Below are 21,914 nucleotides of genomic sequence, written 5' to 3'. Positions count from 1 at the left end.
TTCTCGTTTTTTTTTCTCTTGTTGAATTTATTTTACTCTCCTTAGTTATAACAATAATATTAATATTTAAAAAAAAAGAAAGGAAAATAACTGTCACGTTCGCTCCTACACATCATTCGCTCTTCCACCGCATATTAGATGCAATGAGAATAATCAGAGATACATTTATCTTTAATACACTTTCATTCATCTGACTTTAAAAACCAACAATCATTATGCATTTAGAATTCTTGAGATCCATTATTTGTAGCGAGATCAGTCTCGACGATTTTTCGATCGTGTATACCGTTAGCAGTACTCGCAGAACCCGTATTTACCGCAGTTCCCTTTGTTGCCGTATGCGGATTCACCTGAGATTCAGGCTTTGCTTCAGTAATAACGACGGCCTCGGAACTTTTGAAAGTACCATTAGTTGCAGCGATGCCATTACTCGATGTAACGGAGTCTTGTTCCGACTCATCGGTAGAATTTACATCTGTATCAAAATTTGTGGTAATGGTATTTTTTTGAAAATTGGACAAGGATTCCATTCCCGAACCATAAACGGAACCATTTTTCTCGCTGACGATACTCGAATCACTCGCGTTGCTCGATGTGCTGATATTCATCACGTTCTTTTCGTTACCATTCAAGCTGGTATCTGAAAAACTGTTTTGCAGCGAGCTTGCGGGTGTGTTTGTACCGTCGGACTTTGGTACGAACGTCGTCCACTCGTTGCTGTGAGCGTCCAAATATTCGATGGAATTCAAGAAATTCTTACCAGAAAATCCACCTACTGCGTACAATCTGTAAGTATGTAAAAATCTCTTACTATTTGCCGTCGTCATAAAAATTCCGAGTAACCACGATAGCATTTTTTTGAAATGCAAACAAAATTTGACGTAAGCTATAAAAGTTTCACCTGTCTCCGACAACCGCGACAGCTACATTTGCTCTCGGTGTAGCCAGATTGGGCCCTGGTACCCAGACTTGTTCTTCAGGGTCGAATATTTCCGTCGTCGTGAGACTGTGCGTTCCAGAAGATCCGCCAACGGCATAAAGTCGACCACGGAAGACAGCAAGGCCGCAGCCACGACGGGCTGATATAAGAGGTGGTCCCACTGACCACGTGTCTTCTTCCGGGTTGTAAATTTCCACGGAATTCAGACAGTTCCACGCATCGCAACCACCCACTGCGTAGACGCGGTCTTGATATGCACACACTCCTGCCTGGTATCTCCCAGTTCTCAGTGGTTTGATGCTTGACCATTTGCCTGTCTCAGGATCGAAGACGTCGCACTGTTTAATACCAGCCTATAACGAAATAAAGCTTTTAGTCATTTTTGTAGGGTATTGCAGCTCCTATAGATGTGAGAAAAAATTCAATATATCGAGAGGAAATAGTGGTAGCTGTATTGAGGTTGAAGTAAGTTTCTTTTGCTCACCTGACCATTCCATCCGCCGATGCAATAAATCTTGCTGCCCAAAGCGCAGACACCCGAATTTGATCTAGCCAAAGGAAGATTCGCAACAGCTGACCACTTCCATCCAGCCTCAGGGTTGAGAACTTCGACAGTAGCAAGTTCCGTAGAACCATTTGACCCGCCGATCGCATAAACTCTTCCGTTAACGACAGCGATTCCAAATCGACCTCTGGCTTCCCTCATTCCTGACAGTACCTGCCAGGTGTTTGATTCTGGCAAATATTGATCCACAGTCTTCAAGCATTCAACCCTGTCGTAACCGCCGCAGACCAACAACGTGTCATTCAAATTGGCGCAACCAACGGCACATTTTCCTGCCTTCATTGTTGGGAGAGCACAATACAATTCAGGTTCGTTTGCAGAACAATTTTTCGAAGCTACAATCTCTGGTGTTGCTAATGGAGATGGCAACGAGGGTGTGTTGAGTCGCAGTTGTACTGACAATGTAGTCAATCTTCCATCCAGAGTTACAATGGCCAAGAAAGCATGCTCTGGAAATATAATTAAGTTTAAAGAACTTATGGAACTGACATGAAGAAATTTTCCCCCCATCCCTAAGTTATGATTGATACAACTAGGATACAGAAAAACTCTACAGACTATGTGTTTAAATCAGCAGGCTTACCATTCAGGAAGTGGTTGCTCTGAATGAATTCCTGCTTAGACGTTTAATTAATTAAATTTGAGCTGCTCAAGCTGGATTTAATGTTAATAACGTCTATTTATCTCTTAAATTAAGTATTAATCAGTGACTACGTTGTAAAAATAAATTTCTTCTTACCACCAACTTTACTTGCTCCTATGAGATTCCAATCCGGTTCCAATTCTGACTCGATCCGCTCTCCGATATCTCTCGAGTAGATAAGAACTCTTGGTTTAGCTGGCTGCAATGGACCCTTCCTACGACCCTTGGATTGTGCTTGCGATTTGAGTGAAAGCTTTTTATAATCTTGAACGATGTCAGTATCGCTAACGTCGCCTGACGGTAGATCTGTGCAATCTTGCAGGCTATTGTCCAGAGCAAGATATAGCAAGTATGTTTTTTGTGTAAGGTGATCCACGGTCAAGCTGCTAGAGTCTGTGAGAGATCGCTTCACCCAATCCAATACCAAGTGGCAAAGACTCGTTCCATTCACCAATGACATTTCCTGAACCGTTTGATGTAAGACCTCGATTTTCACGCAGGGCAACGACAACAAAGTGGGGCTGCTGCAGACGGCTTCAAACTGGAAATTCGGTAACACAGTCTGTATTAGAACTGGCACCCGATTTAGTTTGGGGCATATTGTTTCCATAGGAGCGTAGAATAAAATTATGCGGTTGCCGACAGGATGTTTATAGGCTTGTATCCGGTTGGCCATTTTTTACAATCCTAACATCTGGAGTAATGTATTCGTTGTTACTCACGTGATCTCTTATGTAAGCATCGACTTTTTTTGCAAAGTCCTCATTCTGCGTTATTCCTGGAAGAGCGCGAACTTCAAGACATGAACCTGGTGTTAGATAATGCAAAAGATGAGCGGCACATTGTGCCGAAACCCTCTCCATTTTCAAATGCCACGCTGCCAAGTAGACCGATTTCACCTGCGACGGTAGTATCTCAAGCCTGAAAATTTTAGATTCAACAAAGGTAAGTAACATGAAACTTTACAATCGTTTGAGATATATAAAAATTCTATAGAACACCCTACATGTAGTAAAAATGGAGGTGAAGCTCATATAGCTAAATATATGAGAGTAGCTGAGTATATGAATGACAAATGAAAACGACAGATTCATAACATACTCACCAGCATTTTCCAAAAGTATCTATCGATTAAGTAATTACACAGCATGAGAATTCAGATTCAGGTAGTCAAACAAAATTGTGCACAGAAATAAAAAGAAGGGGTAAATAAAATTGGTCAGCTCACCTGGAAGTGTAGGCATAATCAACCAGCTTTTGCAGAGCGACCTTGTCGAATCCTCCATTCAATTTATAAGTAACTCTGGGTTCTTTGTTCCCTTGCTTATCGGCACTGAAGAGTTCAAACAAATGCGGGGAGACTGCCGCCAGTACAGCTCTGTGTCCATGAACTTCGGTACTGCCGACCTGCAGAGGGCAATACACGGCCCTAGTGTGTCACCCAACCACAAATGGTAATGCCAAAACCAAGCCAAAAACACAGTCGCGTTAACTCCAACGGGCTAACGTATATTAACAAGTTCAAGTATTTTTAAATTTGTACAAATCTTTTTTTCAAATACCTAGTTGGCGACAGAACTGCGTCCGAGTTGCCCGCGGGTTGCTCGTTGCAGAGCCCGACTTCTTACTTAATCCAATTTTCTTTAGTTCAATTCAAGAAAAATGGTGTAAAAAAAAAATGATAAAACGTTAATTTGATCAGCTATACAGAAATCGATCAACTGATTAAGAAAAGCAAAAAATTTCTGGTACAATTTTTGAATCGCGTAAAATTTTGTCAGCTATAATTTTTCCTACTCACAATTGGACTATAGGTTTGCCACTTTGATCTCCGCTATACACTTTTACTGACTCGAGGCTCTCAAAATTTTGTTGAGTAGATTAGTAAATAACTTTCCTGATATATGAAAAAAGCGAACAGCTTATACTTTGCATTTAAATTTAGACTCACGATATGCCATAGTTTGAGTAAGATGTATCAATTGCATCCACAACTTCAAATTATTGGCAGTGAGGAACGTTGGCTAAATATTTATCAAAGAAGTGACATTAACTGGAAGATCAGTGATCGAACCTAGAATCAATGGAGTAGCAACACATTGTTCCAGACATACGTCAGCTAGACTGCGCCCAGGTTTGGCCAATGATTGGAACACCGACATTGTATAATAAATTGAAGTGATGGGACAAAAACAATGTTCCGATGATGCATGGTGGTCGAGTTGTTTGTTCAATTGATCCAACTTACATGTAAGACAACGTCGCAAAAGTGTCTATTTTTACGCATCATGTTCAAAGAAGCAAGCGTCAGCTGTGGGTGACGCTCGTCTTGCAGTTCCAGTACAGAGTCATTGAGACCCTCCGAGTCTGGGTTGGCAGAAACTGATGAAACCATGTTGTCTTTCAGTTTAGATTTCGTCTTGGACTCAACGCTAGGAGGCTCAGGCTCGAGTTCTCCCTTTTCTGCGTCTCGCTGCAATAGCTCCTCTGCAAAACAAAGAAAACGTCACAATCAGAAAAGCTCCATTAAAGATACGCGAACGATGAGGCATACTCAGAAACAGGTGAGTGCAGTAAATAACCAATCAATGTATAACTCACAACTGGTTGGGTCAATCGAAACAGGAAATGGATTGCTCCAAATGAAACAAATAAGGAAGTGTGTCGAAATGCAGCCCGGGAAGAAAATTCCCAAGCACTAACAAGCGCTTTAAAAATAACAGAGTGATACATCTTCAATGCTTACACAATAAAAAGGTCATTTTTAAATTTCGACTGGATTGCCCACCAAATCGGTTACAAGAAATTCAAAAATAATTCCCTAATTTTTCAAATTTTTATCTGAACTCCAACCCATGCCGCAAAGAGGGTGAACTTCCCCATTTAACATACACGAGCTTTGAACACATTTTTGGCATATATTTTATTGTCAGAGTAAGAATATTAAAAAAAAATCTGTAACTACGAGGTTCTAGTGGGCATTAGTGCTACTGTCTAAGAAAAAATTCACATCATTATGTCAGGCTATCTAGACAAATTGCACTTTCTCAAAAATCAGATTTCATGGGTGTGCAATCTCAAAAAACCTTTAAAACTCATATCCATATCGTACAAGTGACGAATCGATCTTAACAGCAAAATCCATTCGTTTATTACCTCAACACTGTATTTTATCCCTCAATAATCGTCTGAGATATTCCGAAAATCAAGACGTAATATAAGAAATTATAATTGGACTATGAAACTTATGGTGAACCATAATTTTTTTTTCAACCTTAATCCAAATAAATACGGTATGTAATATATAGTCAAACTCAATTAGATAGCTAGGGAGTGTCCAGCTGTTATCAATGTTTTCAAATACGAAACAATTTTCCCTCCGACGTAATATTTCGTTTCGCACGCTATCGTAAGAATGCTTTACCCGTCAAACCTATATATATATATATACTACACACACACGCACACACACGACTACCTTTACGCAATAATAATAATAATAATAAACATATAACTTTACTTGTCTCTTCGTTTTCATGTGACTAAACTTTGTCACGGTTTTTCAGGCACGCGATCAGCCATTACGGCAAAAGCGAACAAAATGATCGACAGACCATGACCCAAATGATTTTGAAAAAATCGACAAGAACATAAAGAACGATTAGTGCTGTACGTCGGAATCACGATACAAACGCATCGATATAATTCTCAACACGGCTGTTTATGTGCTCTGGTGAGACGCGCGCGTTATCAGAAATTCGATTCACAACTTTGCAATGATTGATCGCCGTATTCCATTTTGCAAAATAGTAATTTTCTTCCATTGCTTTCTAAGCTTTACGTCATACTGTCCAAAACCGATATATGTTATAGTTTCAATGATCCTAAAACAGATTTGTACGTGAAATCCTTCAGCTTTCAGCATAGCGTTGGATCATCAAGTCTTTCAAAGGATGGGCGTAGAGCTAGTGATGGAGTACCAAGGGTGTCGAACGTGCTCGCTCATGAGTACTAAACATGTACTTGGTATCAGCGATTCTGTAACGCCAGTAAACAGATTTCGCTGAATTTTAGCATCAATTACATGCCGGCCATCTTGCAATATTAGCTGCAATTGACCGGAAGATTTACTTAAAGACTTTTAGGTAAATTCGGATAAATTATACCTCCTGTACAGTATAAACAATATATACAAGGGTCGTTCATTTTCCGAAGCAGAGGTCTTGCAAGAGGTAGAAGAAGCAATCACAGTGACGGAACGAGTGAGGAAATATTCATGCAGATAATTACTACACTGAGTGAAGCGAGCATTCGTGCAACATTGTTTCAACTTCTTTCCGGTCTTGAATGTCATTCTGTGGTTTTCCCCCAGGCACTGTTATCATTCAATGAGTAGATATCGCAGTCAAAACGGTAACGGATACCACGAATGGCTACTTTTTTCTATACTACGGGCTGCAATGATGCTTGATTCGCTATTTACACACTTTCTTCTGACAGGAAAGAGGCAATAATCAGCGACTGCAGTTGGTGATGATAATGGAGCAAGATCAATCCGCGAATCGCGACGAGACGATAAAGTCGCTGAAGCTTCAGCATACGTAGCGAAAATTTAATATATTAAGTTTGGACGACGAGGGACTAAAGACATTAAAAATTATGAATCCGGGTCTCCTTATCACGCGATGATTATACGACATTGCGGTATCGCACAGTTACTAGTTCACATCAACCTTGAGTTTTTACGTCGTTTTCAACAGTACATCACAGTAGTTGACACGATTATTATATACGGAAATAAATAATTGAGCTTACATAATATTTTCCAGACGAAGATTGCGTGACTGATTTTTTTTGTTAAATTTCATTTTAATTACCTTGTTCGTAAATACCTCGATAGAATGACACGGTGGACACAATTTTTTTCCAAAAATTATAAATCAAGATCGTAGACAATTGATTTGTCAAAGTTATTTTCTCATATTAGAAAGTGGTTGGAAGAACCATAAATGATGTAAGTTAGCCACCAGTTCATTTGCGTCGAGGGTGAATAAAAAAATAAAAGTAAAACAATGAACAATATTACAGTGTTATTAGATATACACGTAACGTTAATTGAGAAAATTGAACGCGAACGACACGAGACAACTGTTTGATTCTGAGTGACGCAAGTCTCGGTTCGTACGTACGAATATAATGTACGTTATGACGCGAAGTTGAGGAGGGAGGGAGAGAAAAAAAAAACCGCAGGTGACCTGCAAATTCGATTGGTGGGAGGAATTATTCTCCGCACTGACGACGAGATTTATATCATCAATGTCACGATAGCTAGATACAAGGCAGCGTTATCTATAGGTACACAATTTTCGTTTACGTTTGATTCGTTGATCCGATTGGGCATCGCAGGTATATCAGGTTATTTTTTGTTCAGTTTGTTCGTTTATAGCTTTGTTAAAAAAAAAAAATTCTATTTCAGAAAATACAATTAGATACATACAATTTTACGATAGAAATTTGATACTGAAGAGAATATTGTTTCGTATGTATTTTGAAATTAAACATTGTTTTAGCTGCACCAAACAAACAAAAGTGTGTTGCACTGACAAGTGCGAAGTAAGATATAAAAATCGGTGATAACGTATCAATGTTTTATAATTACCATAAATGATGATTGACGAATGACTCGGGATTTACAATAATCCAGGATTAATTAAATTAAAAAAGATGAGAAAAAAAGAAGTTAGAAGACAGAGTTGGATATCGATCTTTTTGTATCAACATCAATTCTGCAAAGGTGCTGGATTAATTTCTTCCGGTTTATGCGGGGTATTTGTAGAAAACAAAAACAAAAAAAAAAAAAAAAAAAAAAAAAAACGAAACTAGGTTTGTCATTCTCCGATCAATAATTAATCTTCGACGTGCAGATTTTATTCTTAGCCTATCGACTGTGGAGAAATTGTGAAATTCTAGTTATCATTGAAGAAAAAACGCAATATGTAATTTATTGAACGAAACGACATAGCGTAAGATTCATCTGACCCAGATGGTTCAACTATAATTTATACGCAGAATTTGTGAATCTATTGTTATTTGTCCAACTCGTATGAACGACCGGAAGTTGAATCACCACAGATTCTGACTGAATGAATACAATCGATAATTTGAAGAAGAAAAAATCATAATCCGTGTAAAAAAACTTCGATTCATACGCTTCCACGACTGAGATCGTGTCGCGTTTAGACGTATGACGTTAATTTTTGCTATATATATAATATTAGTGAGATATATTATCACTCAGTTACGTCGTTCGCGTAGGTACACAATTTTCTTACACGCGCAAGATATGTAACGTGAAATACGGTGTTGAATGTTAAAGAAAATGAAGAACGATTTAATCTAGAAATAAGATTCTTATCTGTGACGAAATAGCTTGAAATTTTTTCAAGATATTAAAAAACTGATACTCATATATCAAGCAGCGCGGATTTTCCGTCCAATTTGATATATAATTAAAGCACTGAAACAATTTAATTTAAAGAGCGGCGGAAGTTTTGATGCAATTTTAAAACAGTTTTGAAATGAGGAGGATTCTTTTTTTGTTCCAAGTTTTTAAAATTTGTTTCATAAAATTGAAATCGAAGATCAAAATTTTTTTACAGTACCAAAAGCTGGCGGTTGAAATCTGCCTAGAATTTTTTGCTAGAAAATGATGATAATATGCATTCGTTTCAGAGTATAATTTATACTACGCATAATCAAGTGAAGACGATCGATTAATAAAATAAATCAACTTTAAATTTATGATGTTTTCCGTATAACATAAGAATAAATGAAGAAAAAATTAGTTCAACAGCAAACAATTGTTAGATACGTATGTAGTATAACACGTGAGTGATTCTATACATGTACATGTTTTCCTTATATATTTGCCAAAGTATGACTAACGTTAAAACGTAATCATTTTTACTGTAGTTATAAACTGACTGAAAATTCTGCGTGCAAAAATACAGCTTATAACGAGTCGTCGGTGGAGAAGAAGTGTAAAAAGCAGAAATGACACGTTTAAAGAACTGCAAAGCTGCTCTGATATTCCATGTTATACGAAAGACATATCTATTTTATGTACCCAAGAATTTTATCTTATTGTTAATGTATTATTACTTAGCACTGCGGACAATGCGATGCTGGGTGGTTATTAGCTACGACGTAATAAGTAATTCCCAGCTGTAAACTGGTCTCAATGTCACAAGAAGGTGAAGGCGAATGGCTTCTCTTGACCGGCTCTCAATATAGTGCATTGCATGCCAGATAGAGAATCGGTATATACCAGTGGATTATCCATGTATTTCCTAAGCGTGTGTAAAAGTGTATCGAATTCGCTATTCGCGAAAATAATTACTTATATTGTATATAAAAAAAAAAAAAAAAAATTCCCTTGGAAATCCTGGATCTGTTTATTGCTTAAATTTACCGTGAAATTAAAACCTGGGGGGGGGGGGGGGGGGGCACTAATGAGTGTGAAATATAAAATAAAATTGAATTAAAAAATTCAACGTGATTACTCGACACCGCAGATTTTCAGATCCGGTAAGAAAAGGAGAGAATGATAAACTGCTGTTTCCTCTTGTGGGTGTTTCATGAAGTGTGATAGATTAATGATATACATATTATACATATACTTAATTCCCTTTTTCTCTGGCTGACGAAATGAAACGTAAGTGCAGCAGCAAGATTTATTTTTTATTTTATCAATATATTTTGCTGAAAACCTTCGAGCAAATTTTATTGGCCAATGAAAAACGTCGTGCATTATATATATATATATATATATATATATATATATATATATATATTACCTGTGACTGTAAGGTATCGAATGACAATATAATGTATAATGACAAGCTGCATGACCTCGGCAGAGTTTTTGTGTTCACCACAATATCTGTAGTATGGTTACGGAGTGGCCGAAGAAATGATGTATTATAATAACGAGAGTTAATTCCCTCAAGTTCAATCAATTTTGATTACTCGACCGGTTTTATCCGGTAAGTACGAGCTAAAAGTTAAATTTTTCATCCTTTGCCTTTCGTTCACCGAAGCAATTTCCTAACGTGAATTGTGTACAAAATTCTTCGTTACATATACAGTCTGTAAGAAAAAGTTTGACTAGTATAAACTGGCTATGATTTAAACCTACCTAAAAAGTGAAAGAAAAAAAAAACGAGATTCTATTTATAATTTTTTCGGTACGCAAGATTACCTGTCAAATAAAAATCAACCTGCCAATGTACGTGTAATAGTATCTAAGATAAACCGGGAGTGCGAAAAATAGAAGTTAACTAACAGCACCTACCTACACACTTCGAGTGTATGATGTGTGCAAAGTCGAGTAGATCATACCTATAGCAATATTTTTAGAACATCGGCACTTGTTAAAACCTAAATATTGCCATGAGAGCTACTGTATTCGCATGTGCAGCTTGAACGATGGTTCATTACAGACGTTACGTAATGCGGATACTAAAATTTCTAGTATATCTAATATACTAGACGCATCAATTGCAGTTTAAAATCATGTGTATTACGGGGATGAAATGTTGACTCGCGGTGCGCTGCAGAAAGATTACGTAGTGAAATTGCACGGAAAAAAGCTGATGCCATCTCGGTGAAAAGTAATTTGCATTATTTTTAATCGTTATAAATTACGAAGCTTCATCGAAGCTCAACGTTAGCTTTTAGTCTATCCGCGCGATTAATGGATTAAAAGAGAGAGAGAGAGAGAAAAAAAAAACTAATTAGAGACAACGAGAAGAGATTTATATTTTAATTAAAATTTTCTGCCGACTGCTTACTACTAATTGTTGTAGAAAAATGTGAAATTATTTATCAATGCTAGTTTTACTTCTTTCACAACTTTGGATCGAGTATTTCAAAAAGTTTTTACGTACGTTTCATTTCAATTGATTTAATCGCGACTCTAACTTATAAAACGATGTATAATATCGTTTAACAACGATTTTTTGTTTTACGATTTTTCTTAAACGATTTTTGTGTCCTCGACGTTTTTCTTATTTCTTCGATTTTTTTTCAAACTCGTTTTTCTCTGTATTCGAGGTCAGTTGTTGGTATTGTGGTTTATGGATCAAGGATTAATTTATTGAAACAAATGTTTTTAAACAGATGCAAAGAACTTGTCTCCAAACTGTTCTGAACTGAACTGTACACCAATACTTAGTAAGCTCAAAGCAAAAATGTGTATTAGTATACATAATTCGAAGGTAAAATGTTTCAAGACGGAAAATTTTACTACCTACACGTGCCTCGTTGTCCACTACCTAAAAACGTATATCGATCAGTACGAACGTGATTTAATTCTTTGCGAAATATACGAAAGCTTCTCAACGACCTCGAACATACACATGATAAAAAAGAAAGAGCGATGAAAGAAAAACGAATTATAAAATACGAAGTGGCACGATATGTCGGCAAAAAGCTTTTTCGCTGTGTTAGAAATAAAAATTCATTGTGAAGATTCCCGCACGATTGCCAAGTGGCCTCGAAACTTTATTATATTATTTGAACATAGGCATACGCAAATCGCGTTCCGCTAAATTACATTCGACAGGGTCTTCCTCTCAACGGAACTGAAATATTATCATGTGACTACCCATGGAAATATTAAGCAGAATGTAAATTATATATATATATATATATTGACATATATTCCCTTAAGTTACCGCCACGGTACGTCAATTTGTGCGCAATTTGTTTAGAATTTAATAAACGTGACCTGCCTCCATTCGTATGACGTATAAAACAGTGTGTAACTGGCATTTGGCCAATAAACAGGCAAAAATTTCCTGAGACACTTGCTTACACACCGCATAATTGTATTGGGTAGGTAAATGTAGGTATAATATAATATATTGAAATAATTACAGACGTGAAAAATGAACAGTGGATTATTATCATAATTTCTGCTTGAATTGTTAGATTTTTTTCTAAAACCTGCATGTTCTAATTTCCTTACTAAAACCTAATAATTGCACGCGAGAATTAGGTCTAGACGACGATGGTGTATATACGAATGAAATCAATTAGTAAGAAATTGTACAAATTAGACGGTCTTTAACTTCGGAATAATGAACTGTAAAATTGATGTAGTGATGATATATGTAAGATGCCTCTCCTCCTCATTCATCTTTCAGTTGCCAATTTATCTTCCTCCGCAATGTTCGTTCGCCTACTGTGATCAGCAGCAATTTGACGGTATAAAAATGTGCCGTTAGAATATGGCTTCGCGAAGACCGAGGAGAGTAACATCAATCGGTATAAAAATAATATCGCGTCGATGTAAAAACTGCAAGATCGTAGATTTCGTAAAAGCGAAGCAAAACGAGGCAAGAAGGAAACGAAAATTATACCAAAGCACAGAGCGAATGTATAAATTTAATACAATCAGAGTTTCAAAGGAAGAAGAATCGTTGGGATTCGTTTGAGAAAAAAAGGGGGAAAAATAGTAATGAACCGTGAATAGACGTGCGATTACTATGTATGTATGTACTTTCATCTCCGGCCGGATAATGTAAAAGTTTCAAAAGAATTATCCAAAGTTCTGCAAAGAGAAGTTAAGAATCATGCGAATGACGTGCGCGAGGCAATTTAACGATTTCACGGCTATAATAATATAACGCGAAGAAGCATTTTACTCGTCAATTGTTAACGAGTTGAAAATTATTAGCAATTCCAATCACGTATAGTCTGCTCAGCAATTATTCTACCGACTTAATAATTAGCCCAATTATTTCTGCACAACGACGCTGCGTAAATTCGCTGCACGTTTAATATCATGAGAAAGAAAATTTTTTTAAAAATAAATAAAATAATAATAAAATGAATCAAATAAACGTGGCGATAAAAGTTCGCTTCCGTACACTTCGTCCTGCAAGCCGGCCATTCCTGTCTGACCGGTGAAAACTGGAGATGACAAGAAATTAATCTGCAAATTTTGATCATGTCAGCCGGCTCCAGAGGCGAGCGGAAGTCGAGTCTAATGCGATTCATCAGTCAAACAGAATCTAATAGAGGTCCTATCAGGATACGCAACCGCTACAGTCACGCTCCGTAATTTTTCGCGGTGAATACAACTGGTTTAATCCGACCGAACAGAGGAGATATATCCGGGGATTTGTGATTGGTTGAATATATACCTGGCTTATGTATATATAGAGAACTTTGTCCTTGATTGAACGCGTAACAAGTGTAAAATTTTCCGTTGTAAAATGCTGGGAAAATAGGAATAAGCACGGCTAGCGTATGTACCATAGATTGTATCAAAAGAATCGACTATTTTTTTTTTCTTCCAAAATTCAAGTTGAAAATATTGTTCCAAACGAGTTCTTGATCTTAATATTAAAATTAATCTTAATAAAAAACGAATTTTTTTTTTTATATTCAATTTTAAATTGAACAACTGCTGTATCGGTAAAAAATTATCGAAAATTGTAAAAAAAAAAAAAAAAACGTAAATTTTGATCATTCTCCCCGTTATAAAGTGCTGCGTTCTTTTTCTACATCCATGGATCAGAAAAATCGTTTGTTTCTTTTTCTTCATTTTTCAAACAGAAGGCTTACGTCAACGAAACTACGAGAGACAAAAGTTACGTGTATATACATACAGTTGAATATTTGCATTCGATTATACGGTCAACTTAACTCTTAGGAAGGAGAAGAACTTTACAGGGGCATTCCTCCCGTAATCAAGTACACCCATACACGTTGTCATAGTTGTGTAGGCTGGTCCGACGCGAAGATAATTTGTGTGAACGCGCGTGCAGAGGCAGCATTGGCATTAGCATTAGCATTAGCATTAGCATTAGCATTAGCATTGGCATTAGCGCGTTCCTTGTTCGTCGTCGTCGCAAAGTCGAGGAGGCTGCCCCCACGGCGATGAGAATCGAATGCAGACCAATTGGCACGGTTACACGACGATCTACCTCGACGTCTGTCGTGAATGCGGTCAGTGACTCTCTATAATGGGCTTGGCAATGAGATGCTCCAAGTTGAAACAACGGCCGTTCCTTCAATGGTCTACACACAGCACATATGTTGATGAATGTAATACATGTATTTATATAAGCATACGTCATCATGGGACTGATAATGATAGGGATAAAAAAAAAATTATAGAAGAATTAAGTCGTGACGGTGAAAAAGAAATATAAGAGATATCTGAGGCAAAAAATTATGAACTAATCAAGTTTGACGCATACATATAAATATGTCGATGACATTTGGTGAAAGCTGAAGCAAAATTATACCGTGGTTTGATCTCGGAGACCGGTATGATTTGATCTGGTTTATGATTACGGTTAATTATTAGTATCAGTATCTTTACCGTTATCCCTTTCATTTTAATATTGTAATAAGAATAATTGCAACCAAATAGGGTATCAAGAAATGGGAAAATAAGAAGACGATGAAGAAATAAAAGTAGAGCACTCGGCGAAACTGTGGCGTGTTTTACGAGACCCCGTGACGAGAGGTATTGTAAAGAAAGGACGACTGTAAATACGGAAGGAAGTGAATTTCAGAGCGTAAAACTAGATAATATTTAATTGATTTGAGTGATTTTTAGTTGGATTCTGGCTGTATGACACTTCTTAATTAACGCGTGAAAGGAATGTTATCAAATGACGTATAAACTCGTTTTCGACTCTGTAAGCAAAGAGGATAAATATTATACATCTATACCTATATATATATAATGTATGTCATAAGTGCGGATGACTTATAATGACTAATGAATAGAATGACTAGCGTATAATACTGCATGAACAGTGGTTTGTTTTTTCCTCCTCAAATCTACATGGGATTGAAATTTCTAACGTAACGTCAGGACTCAAAAATTGTTTGAAATCAAGTAAATCATTCCTGTAATACATATTAGCAAAATAAAAATAAGTTTAGCACACTTGACTCGTTGGGAGTAATTTAAGAAATGTAAGGTAACGACGTTTTTTTAAACTATTTCGTTACGTTAACGTTAACTGACAATTCAACCAGGCTGAAAATCTTTGCATAATATTTTCACTCGTTCGTAGAAAGCTAAGTCAAACAGACTCGGATACCTATAATATACGGCGTGAAAATCGCGAAGTGGGGGAAAAGCGCGAGAGAGATTTGAGGGGAATAAAAAATAAGAAAACGGAAGAGAATGGACAAGAAAAGAAATGGGACAGTATGTTGTTAAGAAGAAAAAAGCAACATAGTCTAACAGACGAAGCTGAATTCTTTGTAGAAGAGAAAGAAAACGATTTGGAAACTAAAAGAAGCCGTCGACGGAGTGCAGGAAAAGCACGAGGAGTTAAAAGAAGAATAAAAGAAAATCCCGCGCTCTCTATTCGATAAATATAACCGGCATTCCAGTCTCTACACCTGTTTCATCTACTATTATGGATTTGGGGGCTCGGCCGGTCTGCCCACACGCCAAAAAGCAGTCCTAATATCCGCAGCGGTTCGTTCCTTTCTATTGGCAAAGTGGAGTACATACTAGGAATTACGTCAGCAAAATCTACATCCTCTGAATACATACGTATATAAGGTATATCCATAAATCGCACGTGTCGTATCACGTCGATTATATGCCGAAAGGAACGCGTGAATGTGTACAACGAACCGAGACGTGCGTAGGTTGCACGAGAAGTCGGTTCGTCGTTGCCTGGATGATCATCATTTCCGCTATCCGCTTCATCGGATAAAACCATAAAATTAATTTTGTACTTTTTAAGAAGCGTTGAGAATCGAGAAAAATAAAGAGGTTAGAAAATAAAATACCATAATGTAGAATCGTATGCAGATTATAGATTTGGCCGTTCTACGTTCTGACCTTTCGATATACGGCTTCGAAATTAATTGATTGTGTTAAAATTTAGCGTCCATGTTTCAGCTGCGTCGTATAATATCTGCTGTCAGTTGAGATTGTATTACGTCATTTCACAGGCTGCTACACGTGCCTTGCGGATTTGACAATTTATGTTTAACACGTGGATGTGAGGATTGCTTTTCCGCGATACTACTGGCGGATCGTACGTTTTTACGAGGTGAAGTTCAGACTAAGAATGACGGGAGGAATATCGTTGAATGGAAAAAAACGTGAATCATCGCGCGGAAGCATACGTAAAAAATTTAAATAGCATTTCAAAAACCCGTAGTTTTCCTGAACTCTTATGGGAAGAGGATCACGAGTACTGCAAATAGCGTAATTCAACTGATAATAATCGGATAGTCGATATAGTCGATGGATTATAGAGATAGCGAAAATTTTTATTGTTGATTGTAAAAGGATCGCTTCAAGTTCAATAAATCATTTGAGGTAAATATCAATTTCGGTTCCATATCAAAAAGAATATCCCATAATTAATATCGCGAAAATCTATTGAGAGATTGATACATATTAGATTAAATTGTTAGAGATATTTTTAGAATATACACAACTTTCTCAACTCTGCTGCGGCTGCAAATTTTTGTTTCTATTCTTTCTTTTTCGCCACCTCAGCAACAGCTGGCAAATATTCTAGCCGTCTCCCTCTCTCTCTCACTCTATTTGCTTTTTTTACCCTTTCATATCCACATGCGTCGACAGATTCTCATTTCTTTTTCTTATTTAGTTCTCGTCTTCCTCCGTAGCTTACGAACAATGAACCGGTCTTTTCTTCGACAGATAAAGTAACGCGGCATGTTATAGCAGCAATTTAGACAACTAATTATGCCTTGATGTTTACACGCGAGATGGAATTCTAGATCGATTCACGCGCACCGTTATCGGTGCACGTGGATTTCCTTATCAACCTTTTGTTACTTCAATTGTTTAACAACGTTACACGCGCGGCTCGATTCATGCAGCAATACGTATGTAGATATGTATAGTGATTCAGGCTCGAATTGAATCGTGAAAATGATCGTGCGTCATCCGCATTCTTCTCTGTCTGATTTTTATAACAGATCGAGATAGGAGGTGAAATATCGGAGAGATCGAGATCTAATCAGAAACATTGTGTTTAGTGAACAGAGTAAGCGTTTGAACAGTGTAATCCACGATAACCGTACGATGATCATCACGTTTTCTGTTAATTCTATTATCGAAAATTTCAAAGGAGATCAAAGCCGACGTGGTGCGAGCAGCTGTTGCTGCAATCGTCAATCAAGATGTTGAGTAACAGAATCACTCAACAACAATACATGGATAACACACGTATGAAGAATACAAGATTACGCGGTATCTTTGCTCCACTTTTAGATTTTCACATTACATACCTTAACACCTAGTTAAGATTTAGAGTTTAACGTACCTACCTACAATTTAAGGTGTCGTCTACAACAACACACACAGCCTGATGCTCAGCAACGTGCATGCAAGTCGTGATTTACCAGTTCGAAGTAATAGAAGATAAAATAAAAGTGAAAAAAGTCGGTACGTACTTCAGTCTACTATCTTTATCGTGTATACAGCTCACTTTTACGGCGGAAGTTTATAATCTCTGCAAGAATTACGGATTGCTAATGAAAAGCTCTACATCGCTATCATGACAATTGACATCGTTGTAGTAATTGTCGCAATCTTTGCCAATTACTGTATAAACTGTCCAGTTTGTAACACGTGTATAATATTTAGAGGTTGTATGCCACATACGCTCGCGTGGTGTGTAATATAAGGTAATCCAACAAGAGTATAATAAATGTCTGAAGAGTTCCTCGCTGGTACAGTGACCGTGAATTTTATTGCTGCAAAATCCAGACACAGGCTCGAATAATTTCAGATGTAAAGAGGAATGATCCACCGCGTGTACAATGATCCATGATCCACGTGTTCGATTATCGAAGAGCACGAAAAGGAAACGAAAGCGAATGAGTGTAAAATTTTCAGACAACTTACCACCGGCCAGGTTCGTCAAATGACGACAAGACTGGAGCGAGGTGCGGTTGGTTCAAGGAAGCCCAAATAATTCATCTAACAGTGGACTAGCGGAGGCTGAGTAACGACCGCCGGTCAATTTGGAAACTTTTGCAGCCGAGTGAAGGAAGAGTTTCTCCCGACTGGCAACGTGGTCCAACCGGCACTGCGCGTCGTCCCCTCCCACCTTCCACCCAGAGCGTGAACCTCCGACGAGGTAAACTGGATTCGGGCCGGATCAATACGAGCGAAACAAGGACGGCGAATCGTCGTCGACGACGGAAGGTTCTCGACGAGGAGGACGGACGAGTGGGGGCGACGAACGAGGAGGTGGAAGGAGTAGGAGACGTGTGTGCAAAAATATCTGCAATGTCTGCGTCTAGAGTAGAACTCGCGAGCTCGTCTGATGATCCGGGAAATCGCCGCCGACCGATTCCGTCTGCGCGAGGAGAGCGAACTCGTCGATCGGCGAGACGATTTTTGTTGTTAGTCTGCGGTTGGAATGTACACTTGAAATTGCAATTTTTAGATTTTTCGCACGATTTTTTTAATCGTTGGGGGGGGGGAGGGGGGGAGGTTATCGGTCTAAATTCAGAATTTCGCCGGATTCTGCATAAGCTTTTCCACCATCTTGAATTTATGGGAAAATTTTTTTCTGTGAAATAATTAATCTATAATAGTCGTTTATTAGTCATTAACTACTAAACTAATCGGTCGTTTACAAATTTTTACTAGAAATGGTCACGACTCGGTTTATAGGGAATTTAATTCTCTACAACTTTGGTCGCGACAATTTTTTCTTTACCGTATATATTTTCTCACTTATCGGGGTGCTCTGATCGATTTCGACGTTGACGTATATAAACGCGAGAAAGGGCTAAACAGCCGCACTCTATACAAAATTCTGAACAAAAATACTCTATTACATTTTCGTTTGACGCAGAAATAAAGAAACGGTATAAATTCTAGGATTCTACTATCGCGATTTCGTAGATTTCATGCCATTTCTTTATTTTTGCGTCAAATGAGAATGTCTTGAAAAGTTTTTGTTTAGAATCGCGTATAGAACGTGGCTGTTAAACCCTTTTCTGCGTTTGATATCCGTGGACTTCGATATTTGGAGGTCGTCGAAATCGACTAGGCATCCCCAAACCATAAATTAAAGATGGCGGACGAAGCTACTGCAGAGTCTGGTCGATATTTTAAATTTAGATCATCAATGACCCCCACCAGCAACTTTCGAAAGAAAATACTGGTATCGACAAATTGCGATTTCAGGTATTCTTTTTCGTACATACCGACTGGGCTAAGCCGCGCTTTTAGCCATGCGGAACGCAAGCCTGCGTAAAGGACAGCATGAGATACGTACTGTAGATTTGCAGAGCAGCGGGAGCTAAGCCAGCTGCGATCGAATCCGACTACATAAACGGCGTGTAGATCCTTTGGAAATTGTTTTGTAGGCGCGCAAGGACGCCGCGATGCTAATGACTGAAGGGAAATCAGGAAATCCTGATGAAACTGGGGGGATATCTCTGATTTGAATGTCTGTCAAAATTATTTCAGCTGATCGTATATATCGCGATCGTGTATCAAGCAGCAGGACAACTTTTCGTATATAAATAATTAATCGAATATCTTACAAGTATTTATAATGAAGCATAATATTACATGCATTAGTTATTGTACGTGCATACATAACTGTAGAATTTTTTGACAATTGCGCGTCGATGTATAACAACATATTACGATTTGTTTGTAGTCAACAGGATCGGAAAAACGGGCTATGGAAATTGAGGAAATTCTTGTGGAATTTTCCACCCCGATTTCTGTCGCCACTCTACAGGCTGCAGGATGATTTGATTTAGCGGGCTTGTGTTTTTCGTACCTCCCGAACGCTTCGAACCTTTTTTTAACGACCTCTGCCAAGTTTGAACGGTCACGAACGAACGGATGGAAGGAGCTTGATCATTTTATTACAGGTATAAGAACGAGCTAATACTGCAGTTATCGATGCACATATATAATGAGACGGTTGTTTTATCGATACGCTATTATTGTATGATATACTTTCAGAAAGCTCGAGGTTCGTTGTTCTTGAATTCTTCTCTCTAGAGCTTGACTAAATGCTAGCGTCTCTGGTTCTGCTCCCGTATCGATGCTCTTTAGAGTTCAAGTCTAGACTCTGAAGCATTCGATGTTGGCACACAGCCGATTACTTACGGACTGGAAATTTAAGTTCTTCAAACGAACCGAAAACGAATGTGTAGCTGACCATTGAGACGTTTCCGAAATCATTCGCAGAACGGCTTGAATTTGAAAGCATTGCTTCGAAGGTGATTTGATGGAGTATACAAACAATTGAGAAGGTCCAGTTTCCCAGATATGTAGCCTATTATATTAATCGGGTTCGGCTGAATATAAATTCAAAATACATATGTATGTACTCGACTACCCCCACGTGTTGATGTATGCAAGCACGTATTATACATATATGTATGCACATACGTCTGTCGGCACTTGAATAAAACCGAGCGATAGATAGCGGCCGGGTTGTTTGCTTGTAAATATGCTCGTAGCACGTAAGTAGATACATATTTGCTTACCAATTTAGCTCGGTGTGTATAATAGGATGTATTAGGATGGACAAAGGACGATTGGAGAAGCCGAGAAGCGGATGATCCAACCTGAATACATAACAGCGACGAGGCTCTGATATTCGCAGGTAGAAATGCAGCAAAAGGAAACCTTTTTTCTCACCGTAAACCCTAAAGGCTGCTAGTCTAAATCGAATTTGCAGAAGTATAGGTATCATAACGTTTATATTGGATTAGGATATCTTACCGGTGCGATCGGTGGGCTTCGTTAGCAGTGGCATATTACTCGTATCGTTGTCGAATCAGGTATAGATGATGAAACGAATAATGGACCGGAATATTCACGCACAAGGTTACCGATACGCGTTAATATACTTTCAAAAATAAACTGTCGAGTTTTAAACAATTAAACAGTACGGGAAGCGGTTCTCTCAGCGAAACTTGGCGATAAATTCCATTGATATTTGAAATTCACGGTTTACGGCATGAAGGCGAAAGTATATCGAAGCATACAACAACGCGTGTTTGCTGCGGCAACGTGCGAGGCGTGACAACACGAAACACGTTCCACGATGTTTTGCTTGTTACCTTTTTCAACGATGACGTTCGGTCCGTGCGCAGCAGCGGTTTGCATGCATGATTCGAATCGCGGTTACGCAGTTTTTACGCACGTCGAGCTCGCTGGACGTACCTGAACTTTCTGAGGTGGTTAATTAAGCTCGGCTGGAGTGCGCGATTCGCTTATCGGTGAAATGACCGTCCTTCAACGTCAGATATTCATGTTGTTTAGCCAAGGACGTATCTTGTATTATTTAGTATTTACACACATGACCACGCGAGGGTGTGATAATTGAAGTCCGACATAAACAGTTTACGCACGTCCGGTTATTTATTTCTCGCTAGACACACGCATATGTATCTTGCATACGTATACCTGAGTTTTGCGCATGCGCCGGTTGTCGCGCTCAACCTACGCTGTGCATAAATTCCCTAGTTTTTGGCCAATGAAAACGCTCGTTGACTAGGGAAATCCAGTTTGGTGACACAAGGTACACACATTCACACACTTGCGATACAAATGCCGTTAATTTCGAACCGCACCTCCATCTTTCGGCGGAGTCGCGAACTACACAATTTCCTGACGTACCGAGCGAGATGCGTTCCGAGCGGGAGATTTGAAATGGCTGAGGTCCGAGAGCTGCCCGCCTGCATTCTATATT

General features: G+C 38.3%; 1 protein-coding gene across 5 annotated transcripts; it reads right to left on the bottom strand.

Annotated features, from left to right (window-relative positions):
• Window positions 1-71: 71 nt before the first annotated feature.
• On the bottom strand, window positions 72-21,577 carry LOC124406868 (influenza virus NS1A-binding protein-like). Of its 5 annotated transcripts, none has more exons than XM_046882521.1 (8): window positions 21,386-21,577; window positions 4,397-4,635; window positions 3,377-3,555; window positions 2,871-3,069; window positions 2,245-2,689; window positions 1,425-1,954; window positions 902-1,293; window positions 72-786 (listed from the first exon to the last, which is right to left on the bottom strand). In XM_046882521.1, the coding sequence occupies exons 2-8, from the start codon at window positions 4,541-4,543 to the stop codon at window positions 222-224; spliced, it is 2,457 nt and encodes an 818-aa protein (XP_046738477.1). In that variant the 5' UTR covers window positions 4,544-4,635; window positions 21,386-21,577; the 3' UTR covers window positions 72-221. The 5 variants fall into 5 exon arrangements, with proteins under 5 accessions (XP_046738477.1, XP_046738473.1, XP_046738475.1 ...); XM_046882517.1 differs by lacking the exon at window positions 21,386-21,577 and adding an exon at window positions 20,942-20,990; XM_046882519.1 differs by lacking the exon at window positions 21,386-21,577 and adding an exon at window positions 18,083-18,257.
• Between the last annotated feature and the right edge of the window lie 337 nt (window positions 21,578-21,914).

This window comes from Diprion similis, chromosome 6 (genome assembly GCF_021155765.1).
Source record: "Diprion similis isolate iyDipSimi1 chromosome 6, iyDipSimi1.1, whole genome shotgun sequence".
NCBI lineage: Eukaryota > Metazoa > Arthropoda > Insecta > Hymenoptera > Diprionidae > Diprion > Diprion similis.
The sequence above is the reverse complement of the archived record's forward strand: the minus strand, read 5'-3'. Positions and strand labels throughout refer to the sequence as shown.

Bases quoted from the DNA above. Each gene is read 5' to 3' on its own strand.
- LOC124406868 (XM_046882517.1), bottom strand. From the start codon at position 20,975: ATGCCACTGCTAACGAAGCCCACCGATCGCACCG. The intron at 3,070-3,376 runs GTGAGCTGACCA...TAAAATTTTCAG, and splicing joins GATTATGCCTACACTTCCAG to GCTTGAGATACTACCGTCGC. The intron at 1,294-1,424 runs GTGAGCAAAAGA...ATTTCGTTATAG, and splicing joins TCGGCGGATGGAATGGTCAG to GCTGGTATTAAACAGTGCGA.